Source organism: Bubalus bubalis, chromosome 16 (assembly GCF_019923935.1).
Source record: "Bubalus bubalis isolate 160015118507 breed Murrah chromosome 16, NDDB_SH_1, whole genome shotgun sequence".
In the NCBI taxonomy this organism is placed as follows: domain Eukaryota; kingdom Metazoa; phylum Chordata; class Mammalia; order Artiodactyla; family Bovidae; genus Bubalus; species Bubalus bubalis.
Genome location: NC_059172.1, coordinates 1,462,975 through 1,474,167, shown reverse-complemented (window position 1 = coordinate 1,474,167; position 11,193 = coordinate 1,462,975). Strand labels below are relative to the sequence as shown.

Sequence of the window (11,193 nt, the reverse complement as noted above, 5' to 3'; positions counted from 1 at the left end):
TGTATAGCAATAACAGATTAAAAAATTGTCTAAATGTCTCTAACAAGCCAACTGATCAACCAAATCTTAAATATTACAGACATGTTGAGCATTCTTGTTGCAACAAATTTATTTTTGTGTGAAGTTAACAAATCTTTGATCTCTTGTTTATTTTTGCTTTGAACAAGTCCATAAGTGAAGTAATGAATTCATGATTTCCAGAGGTGAAAGAATAGGTTAAATGAGAGAACTAACAGAATGAGTTAGGAAATTCTTTTTTAAAAGAGCTCAGTACTAATAGTAATTCCTGTCCTGCCTAAAGTGAGATGCTATGGAGAGGCTTGCTGGTCTCCTGGCAACCTTGATCTACTTGGTCCACTGGCACCATTGGTCCTTGAGGTAGTACATGCTAAAGGATGGAACATTGAATGGAAGAGTCACATCGTCACAACTAACTACAAAAATGCTTGTGAATTTCTTGACCTATTGATATATTGGGTCATCACTGATGAAGCACGGAGATAATGAACTTCCAGATACTTCTCATGTGTTGTCCTGTCCTTGCACCAGCCATGGGTTTACATCAGAAGATGATAGTAATTATAACTCACTCTGCAGTTAGAAGAGTTGTGGATCAATGTTTTAGTTGACATTTCTCCTACAGCGTACAACTGAAATAAATTCCATAGTCAGTAACACCAGGAAAAGAGTTTCTTCTTCCGTATGCTTAGGGTATCTTTGATTTCTTTGTTCCGCAAGCTATAGATCAATGGATTTAGCATGGGGATTATAACAGTGTACAAGACAGACGCCAGCTTGCTTTGGCTCGAGGAACCATCAGAATTGGGATACACATAAACAAAGATACCCGAGCCAAAGAAGAGGGTCACTGCTGTCAGGTGGGAAGCACAAGTGTTGAAGGCTTTGGACCGGCCTTCAGCTGAAGTGATCTTCACAATGGTGGCGACAATGTAACCATAGGATATCATGATAACCAAGACAGACATGAACCCAAACATGACTGTGAGCACAGATGTCATGACTTGAAAGAACAAGGTGTCTGAGCAGGATAGGGTTAGCAGTTGGGGCAGGTCACAGAAGAAATGGTTGATGATGTTTGGTCCACAGAAGTGGAGCTGAAGTAAGGCACACAACTGAATGAACGAGCCAAGGAATCCAGTTACACAAGATCCTGCCACCATCTGCACGCAGAGAGAGGGGCACATGGTGGCTGTGTAGAGCAGAGGACTGCAAATGGCGACGTAGCGATCATAAGCCATGGCAGCCAACAGACAGCACTCAGTCAGACCCAGGCTAGAGAACAAGAAGTACTGCATGATGCACCCCATAAAGGAGATGAGTTTATGCTTCCTGAAGAAGTCTGAGAGCATTCTAGGAGCTATGGTGGAAATATAGCAGGTGTCCAGCAAGGACAGGTTACTGAGGAAGAAGTACATAGGCGTGTGCAAATGGGAGTCCATCCTGATGAGGGCGATGAGTCCCAGGTTCCAAAACACTGTCGCCAGGTAGATCCCTAGGAACATTGAAAAGAGGACAGCGGTGAGCTGTGGAAACTCAGAGAACCCCAAGAGAATGAACTCTGTGATTGTTGTACTGTTCCTTCCTCCAGCCATCGCCCTGGGGGGTGCTCAGATCTGTAGGAAAAGGATAAATCTTTAAGTCAGTTGTTACCCCAATGTCCATGGGAAGAAACTGCCTTCAACCCACACCGAACACAGAATCGAGGGAAATAGTGAACAACTTTAAAAGCAACAACCCTGGTTAACTTTGCCCCTAACTGATCACTCTATGTGCCAGAGTTCCCACATGTACAAGATGGCAGCCCAGGGAGCTCAGCCTGGCGCTTTGACGGCCCAGCGGGGCGCGGTAGCAGACGGGTGGGGAGGCTCAGGAGGAAGGGATGTATGGACACAGACGGCTGAGACCCGCTGTGCAGCAGAAGCTAAAACCACATCGTAGAACACTTATACTCCAATTAACTTTATTAAATTTAAAAAGAGGATATTACACTTTTCAATATTAACCCACCTACCTATCACAAAGACAAAAGAATGTATACTAACATTTGGAAAGCCCTTCTTAGAAGATACTTGGGGAATTTTAGGATATTATTAATGAGATTATAACTCCTGTGTTTAGCTTAGTGACTAAAAACACGGTCTTAGATACTACATAGGTGTTCTGGAGTGTGACTCTGCCAACTGTGAGCTTTATGACTCCAAACAGATTGGTGTCCTTCTACTTAATTGACTTCATCGGAAAGCAAGAAAAATAATTACAATAGAACTTATCTCATAAGGTTTACTTGAAGTTAAATTAGGTCTGTTTACATACAGTAACTGCCGTGGATAAAGTAGTGTACAAAGCAGAGTCAATACGTAATATGTTCTTAATATCATTTTGAAGTATCCGTTTGTTTGTGAGAAACTTTTTTCAATATTTATTTTTATTTATTCGGCTGCACCAGGTCTGAGTTGCAGTATGTGGGCTCTAGTCCCCTGACCAGGGGTCAAACCCAGGGCCCCTGTGTTGAGAGCATGGAGTCTTAGCCCCTGGACCAGCCAATGAAGTCCCTGAGAGAAACTTTTAAAGTGAAAATTTTAAAAGGTTGGTCACACAGATAAGACTCAGACTACAGTGTGGTTAATTTGAAATCAGTAAACTATTTTCAAATATTCAAAATTATTCAAAAAAAAATTTGAAACCAGTAAAATAATGAGAAATAGCATAATTGGAAACTAATTATGTATTTCTAAACTATTCAGGAGTCAAATAATAAATTATTATAAAAAAGGCAGGGCAGGGACTGACATGCACAGGTTTCTTTCTAGTCTTTCTGCAGCTCAGTCTTCCCAGACTGAAAATAATTCCTCTAAAGCAGAGCTTCAACCGTGGCTGTCCATTAGAACCATCTGGCACACTTTCTAAAGCCCCATTGATCAAACTGATTAATTCAGCATCTCGGGGGCTGGAAGCCAAGTATCAGTATTTGGTAAAACTCTACAAAAGATTTCAATGTGTAGTCATACTTCAGTGTGCATAAGGCAGTGAACTGTTGGGTTTTTTTTTCAAACTTTAAACTTTTTACTTTGCATTAAGATATAGTGGATTAACAATGTCATGGCACTTTCAGGTGATCAGCAAAGGGACTCAACCATGCATATACGTGCATCTATTCTCCCTGAGCCCTCCCTCCATCCAGGATGGCACGTAACACTGAGCAGAGTTCCCTGAGCGGTACAGTAGGTCCTCGCTGGTTATCCATTTTAAATGGAAGACTGTAGCTCTATCTTAGGAAAGCAAAACCATAATCTACACCTATTTTTTGTAGCACCTCCAGTGGCTCAGATACTCGAGGGCACACATTTGTTGAAGGAATCAGCTTTTGTAAGAACCTGATGCTTCCACATAATATGTTATCATTACGTCCATTGGTGCATAAATCTTCAAATGATGTAAAACCATGATGGATTTTCTTTAACATTGGAAAGCAATCACACTTGTGGGACAAATAAGGATTTTAAGAGGCTCTTTTATACACTGAAATATCATCATTCCATTTTAAGGGAAATTATATATGTGGGGAAAATGTCTATTACAGAATGAGAAGCAGAATTTGATTTTCTCTAAGATGATAGCTCAGAGAAGGCAATGGCACCCTACTCCAGTACTTTTGCCTAGAAAATCCCATGAACGGCGGAGCCTGGAGGCTGCAGTCCATGGGGTCACTAGAGTCAGACACGACTGAGGGACTTCACTTTCATGCATTGGAGAAGGAAATGGCAACCCACTCCAGTGTTCTTGCCTGGAGAATCCCAGAGACGGGGAAGCCTTGTGGGCTGCCCTCTATGGGGTCACTCAGAGTCGGACACGACTGAAGTGACTTAGCAGCAGCAGCAAGATGATAGCTGGAGCTAAGGTGGGAAAAATACCCAGAGGGTTTCTGTGGGCGGCTACTACTTGTCCTTTTGACCTTTGCTAAACCAGCCTTGGGGACCAGGGGATTCAGAAATCCTGAGACTAGCATAAGTTCTTGGAATCTGAGGGTGTTGCTCTCAAGAAGGTTGATTTATGATGGGCCTTTCAAGCTTCCCTGGTAGCTCAGAGGGTAAAGCGTCTGCCTGCCATGCAGGAGACCTGGGCTTGATCCCTGGGTCAGGAAGATCTCCTGGAGAAGGAAATGGTGACCCCCTCCGGTGTTCTTGCCTGGAGAATCCCATGGACTGAGGAGCCTGGTGGGCCACAGTCGCAAAGAGTCAGACATGGAATGGGCCTGTTTTAACCTTTCTCAAGTTAGCAAAGAAAGTGTGTCCTATCTTTAAAAGCTATTTTCTCTTTATTATTCCTTGCACGCAGGGAAGCAAAAGAGAAGGAAGAAAGGGAGGATGGGAGGAAAGAAGGGCAGAGGAAGGGAGGGAAAGGCAGAGGAAGAAAGAGGAGAGAAGCCCATACTGAGAAAATTCAAAGAACAAACTGACCCACTTACACGCAGACTCACAATGAGGTATATTTAGCTCACTGATTCCTCATATTTGAGGTAGAGGGTATGTTGTACCCTTTAAGCCCTAACTAGACTCTAAATGAAGTTAGAAACAAGAGCCTTCAAAGTGTGAAATAAATGTTGATTCTTATTGAAATAGTTAGGCAATGTCAAATGAGGTATGCTCATTTTAATTATAAGAAGAGTTCGAGGTATGCTCATTTTAGTTATAAGAAGAATTCAGAAATTGACACACTTAGAAAACCAACTGTAACTTTTAGAATGGTAGTGTTTGTGTTAGTCGCTCAATTGTGTCTGACTCTGCAATTATCATGGTCTGTAGCCTGCTGAGCTCCTCTGTCCATGGAATCCTCCAGGCAAGAATACTGGAGTGGGTTGTCATTCCCTTCTCCAGGGGATCTTCCCAACCCAGGGATTGAACCTGGGTCTCCTGCATTGCAGGCAGATTCTTTGCCTTCTGAGGCACAGTATCTTAAATATCTACCTTTTTTTTTCTGTCTTCATTAATGATAATGATATTAAATACTTATTGAACACTTACTGTCCTAGTCATTCTTTTAAAACACATATTAACCCATTTAATCCTCACTACAACTCTATTTTAACATGAGACACACAAAGTTAGGAATTTGCACAGGGCCCCACTGCTAATAAGCAGCAGACTTGGAAACCCACTCAGGTAGGCTGGCTCCAGGGCTGGTAATTTAAAAATCATACTATCCTGCAAATTTTGTGTCTCCTTCCCTACAATTGTTCTACTAAATGCAGTAAGTCAGAAAGACAGGGACAAATACCATGTGATATCACCTATATATGGAATCTAAAATGTGATTCAAATGAATTCGTTTATGAAACTGAAACAGAGTCATAGACATAGAAAACAATCTTCTGGTTACCAAAAGGGGGATGGGGGGGATAAATTAGCAGATACAAACTACTGTGTACAAAAAGTAGATAAATAAGGCCCTACTGTGCAACACAGGGAATATATTCAATATCCCATAATAAACCATAATGGAAAAGGATATGTCTATATGTATAACTGAATCACTTTGCTGAATTGCTTTGCTAACACATTATAAATCAACTATACTTTAATAAAAATAATAAAATAAGTAAATAAATAAAAATTTGTGTCTCTAAATTTCTATTCATTTTTATAGCCCTGTTTAATAAAATTTATAAGTTGTTTACTGTTTCAAGATCATTTTAAAAGTATAAACAATGAAAATCAGAAGAGGTGGGTCAAAAAGCCACACTGGCCCAGTATAAACTCTAGCTAAAGTAAGTCATTTCCCACATCAGCTATTATAATGATTAATATCCCTCAGGTCTGAAAATATGGCAGCCAAGAATAATTTTTAATTTTTTAAGTTGGGTAAAATTGTATATTTATGCAAAATAACACCATCAAATTGCCTTGGAATAAAATCACAGCAAGCCCTCTGAAAGTGAAAGTCGCTCAATCTTGTCTGACTCTTTGCACCCCCCTGGACTATGCACTCCATGGAATTCTCCAGGCCAGAATACCGGAGTGGGTAACCTTTCCCTTCTACAAAGGATCTTCCCAACCCAGGGATCGAACCCAGGCCTCCTGCCTTGCCAGCAGATTCTTTCTCAACTGAGCCACAAGGGAAGCACAAGAATAGTGGACTGGGTAGCCTATCCCTTTCCCAGCAGATCTTTCCAACCCTGGAATCGAACTGGGGTCTCTTGCATTGCAGGCAGATTCTTTCTCAACTGAGCCACCAGGGAAGCCCCTCGAGCCCCTCTGGCTACTCTCTTTCAGACTAAGCAAAAGTTTCAACTTTCTCTGATGAATATAAGCAGAATTAGGGAGAAGCACAGTACATTTGGCTCCATCATTTACCAACTTCGTGATTTTTGGCAAATCACTGTATCTCTGTGGCTCTATTTCTTCATCTGTAAGGGAGAATTTATTACTACACAGGGTGTTTGTGAAAACCTACTAGGTATGTTACATAGGGCTTCCCTGGTGACTCAGGGGTAAAGAATCCACGGGCCAATGCAGGGAACATGAGTGTGATCTCTGGTCCAGGAAGATTCTACATACTAAGCCCCTTCATCTCAACTATTGAGCCTGTGCTCCAGAGCCTGGGCGCTGCAACTACTGAGCCCACGGTCCACAACTCCTGAGCCCACGGGCCACAACTTCTGAGCCCACGGCCACAATTTCTGAGCCCACTGGCCACAGCTCATGAAGCCCACATGCCCTAGAGCCCATATTCCACGAGAGAAACCACTGCAACAAGAAGCCCGCACATGGCAGCTTAGAGAGTAGACCCCACTCACCACAACTAGAGAAAGCCCTATAGCAACAAAGACCCAGCACTGCCAATAAACAAATAAAATTAGTTTTTAAAAACATGTAATAGAGTGCTGGGCATCCCTCATAGCGCAGTTGGTAAAGAATTTGCCTGCAGTGCAGGAGACTCGGGTTCGATTCCTAGGTCAGGAAGATCCCCTGTAGAAACAAATGACAACCCACTCCAGTATTCTTGCCTGGAGAATCCCATAGACAGAGGAGCCTGGAGGGCTACAGTCCATGGGGTCTCAAGAGTCGGACACAACTTAGCAACTAAACCACCAACAGAGTGCTGGTCACACAGTAAGCTCTCCAAAACTGGAGTTGTTACATTAAGAATGAACAACCATAATGATTATGCCCCCAAAAGTATTTACTAACTGAAAATCTTCGACAGGGGAAGACTGGGAATATTTGGTGGTGACAGCTTGGGGCTCCTTGGCCCAGCTTGAGAGGCATCTTATCCTACCTTGCTCTCGCCACCCACTTGCTAATATCTGATATCCCACATCAGATGCTCTTCCTTAGGCTTTAACACCTCAGTTTCTGTTATAATTCAAATAATCCCATTGGGATAAGGGAGAAGAAGCATGGTTACTGTGAGAAAATAAAAACAACCACTGCACCTGAGTATGCGAAGTCTCTGGGTTGACTGCATAGGACAGCGAGGTTGCAAGAAGGAAAACAGAACATGCCAGATGGTCCCATTCTGACGTTACCCACCCAGATATTCTTGTAGACTTTCTGCCAGGTGTGTCTTGGTGGAACCTAGGAGGTGCTGCTGCTACAGAGGCCTTTTCTTGGACCTGTATCTTGATGGCACTCTAGATGCCCAGACATGCACAGAGTTCTTTCAGGAATCAGAGGACATGAATGGAGTATGAAGATTCTGGATGGAGAAGTTGGCTTTCCTAGGCTTCATGCTTTCAGCCTTGGCTCCTGCTAACCATTGCTATAAGAGAGGCGCTTCCAGCTCAAGACTCCCTTAAATGTTTCCTTAGGGTCCAGGGTGAAGAAAGAGGAAGCAATTAACAAAAAACACCACTCTCAGTTAATTATTCTCTAGAGTGCTGGATGGAGGAAGAAATGGAGAAATGATCCCAGCTGATTCCGTTCCTCCATATTAGCACGGACACCTCACAACCTTATGGAATCAAGCTCCAATTCTCCTTTCTAGATTTTTAGAGTCATGAGATCTGAAAGGGGCTGTCAATGCAGGGTGATCTTATTATTCATTATCAAAACTGGATCACCTTGGTCATGAGAAGGAGTTATTAATAATCATATAGGGGCAACAAGCATTAAGCAGCATTGTCCCAGGCAAACCAAACTGTATGGTCATCCAACATTTGCATGCTTTATCAGAAGAGTCATTCAGTGTAGTTTTGGTGATTATGTTCTCAGTCTCTGGGTGGACCTGCTTGGATTGACTTCTAACTTAGTTACTTACAAGCTTGTGACCTTGATTCTTTTACTTAATCTCGCTGTGTCTCAGTTACTTAATTCAATAAAATGGATGCAAGCCTGGATGGGAGGGGAGTTCGGGGGGAAATGTATGCCTGAGTCACTTTATGTGCAACTGAACTATCACAACATTGCTAATTGGCTATACTCTAATATAAAGAGTTAAAAAAACAAAGTAGTCATTTCCAAAGCTCAATATAACCCAGAGGTTATATTGCCTATCCATTTTTAATACCCAGATTTAGAAGGCACAAATATATCCATCCTGTGTCCAGGGCTCTACCTGGCTTGCCTTTCCAAGTACTTATAGAGAGCTGTGAGAAATGTTTACAGATCAGATCAGATCAGATCAGTTGCTCAGTCGTGTCTGACTCTTTGCGACCCCATGAATCGCAGCACGCCAGGCCTCCCTGTCCATCACTAACTCCCGGAGTTCACTCAGACTCACGTCCATCGAGTCAGTGATGCCATCCAACTGTCTCATCCTCTGTCGTCCCCTTCTCCTCCTGCCCCCAATCCCTCCCAGCATCAGAGTCTTTTCCAATGAGTCAACTCTTCCCATGAGGTGGCCAAAGTACTGGAGTTTCAGCTTTAGCATCATTTCTTCCAAAGAAATCCCAGGGCTGATCTCCTTCAGAATGGACTGGTTGGATTTCCTAGCTGTCCAAGGGACTCTCAAGAGTCTTCTCCAACACCACACTTCAAAAGCATCAATTCTTCGGCACTCAGCCTTCTTCACAGTCCAACTCTCACATCCATACATGACCACAGGAAAAACCATAGCCTTGACTAGACGAACCTTTGTTGGCAAAGAAATGTCTCTGCTTTTGAATATGTTATCTAGGTTGGTCATAACTTTCCTTCCAAGGAGTAAGCGTCTTTTAATTTCATGGCTGCAGTCACCATCTGTAGTGATTTTGGAGCCCAGAAAAATAAAGTCTGACACTGTTTCCACTTTTTCGCCATCTATTTCCCATGAAGTGATGGGACCCGATGCCATGATCTTCGTTTTCTGAATGTTGAGCTTTAAGCCAACTTTTTCACTCTCCACTTTCACTTTCATCAAGAGGCTTTTTAGTTCCTCTTCACTTTCTGCCATAAGGGTGGTGTCATCTGCATATCTGAGGTTATTGATATTTCTCCCAGCAATCTTGATTCCAGCTTGTGTTTCTTCCAGCCCAGCGTTTCTTATGATGTACACTGCATATAAGTTAAATAAATAGGGTGACAATATACAGCCTTGACGTACTCCTTTTCCTATTTGGAACCAGTCTGTTGTTCCATGTCCAGTTCTAACTGTTGCTTCCTGACCTGCATACAAATTTCTCAAGAGGCAGATCAGGTGGTCTGGTATTCCCATCTCTTTCAGAATTTTCCACAGTTTATTGTGATCCACACAGTCAAAGTCTTTGGCATAGTCAATAAAGCAGAAATAGATGTTTTTCTGGAACTCTCTTGCTTTTTCCACGATCCAGTGGATGTTGGCAATTTGATCCCTGGTTCCTCTGCCTTTTCTAAAACCAGCTTGAACATCTGGAAGTTCATGGTTCACATATAGCTGAAGCCTGGCTTCTAGAATTTTGAGCATTACTTTACTAGCATGTGAGATGAGTGCAATTGTGCAGTAGTTTGAGCATTTTTTGGCATTGCCTTTCTTTGGGATTGGAATGAAAACTGACCTTTTTCCAGTCCTGTGGCCACTGCTGAGTTTTCCAAATATGCTGGCATATTGAGTGCAGCACTTTCACAGCATCATCTTTCAGGATTTGGAATAGCTCAACTGGAATTCCATCACCTCTACTAGCTTTGTTCGTAGTGATGCTTTCTAAGGCCCACTTGACATCACATTCCAGGATGTCTGCTTCTAGGTCAGTGATCACACCATCGTGATTATCTGGGTCGTGAAGATTTTTTTTGTATAGTTCTTCTGTGTATTCTTGCCATCTCTTCTTAATATCTTGTGCTTCTGTTAGGTCCATACCATTTCTGTCCTTTATCGAGCCCATCTTTGCATGAAATGTTCCTTGGGTATCTCTGATTTTCTTGAAGAGATCTCTAGTCTTTCCCATCCTGTTGTTTTCCTCTATTTCTTTGCATTGATCGCTGAAGAAGGCTTTCTTATCTCTTCTTGCTATTCTTTGGAACTTGCATTCAGATGTTTATATCTTTCCTTTTCTCCTTTGCTTCTCACTTCTCTTCTTTTCACAGCTATTTGTAAGGCCTCCCCAGACAGCCATTTTGTTTTTTTGCATTTCCTTTCCATGGGGATGGTCTTGATCCCTGTCTCCTGTATAATGTCACGAACCTCAGTCCATGGTTCATCAGGCACTCTATCTATCAGATCTAGGCCCTTAAATCTATTTCTCACTTCCACTGTATAATCATAAGGGATTTGATTTAGGTCATACCTGAATGGTCTAGTGGTTTTCCCTACTTTCTTCAATTTCAGACTGAATTTGGCAATAAGGAGTTCATGGTCTGAGCCACAGTCAGCTCCTGGTCTTGTTTTTTCTGACTGTACAGAGCTTCTCCATCTTTGGCTGCAAAGAATATAATCAATCTGATTTCGGTGTTGACCATCTGGTGATGCCCATGTATAGAGTCTTCTCTTGTGTTGTTGGAAGAGGGTGTTTGCTATGACCAGTGCATTTTCTTGGCAAAACTCTATTAGTCTTTGCCCTGCTTCATTCCGTATTTCAAGGCCCAATTTGCCTGTTACTCCAGGTGTTTCTTGACTTCCTGCTTTTGCATTCCAGTCCCCTATAATGAAAAGGACATCTTTTTTGGGTGTTAGTTCTAAAAGGTCTTGTAGGTCTGCATAGAACCGTTCAACTTCAGCTTGTTCAGCGTTACTGGTTGGGACATAGACTTGGATTACTGTGATATTGAATCTTTTGCCTTG

General features: G+C 42.3%; 1 protein-coding gene across 1 annotated transcript; it reads right to left on the bottom strand.

Annotated features, from left to right (window-relative positions):
• Positions 1–264: 264 nt before the first annotated feature.
• On the bottom strand, positions 265–1,613 carry LOC112579397 (olfactory receptor 1440-like). The gene has a single exon (XM_025265829.3). It carries the CDS (start codon positions 1,611–1,613, stop codon positions 669–671), a length of 945 nt encoding a protein of 314 aa, XP_025121614.3. The 3' UTR covers positions 265–668.
• Between the last annotated feature and the right edge of the window lie 9,580 nt (positions 1,614–11,193).

What these genes read in the sequence shown, in the direction of transcription:
- LOC112579397 (XM_025265829.3), bottom strand. Translation starts at nt 1,613, where the DNA reads ATGGCTGGAGGAAGGAACAGTACAACAATCACAGAGTTCATTCTCTTG.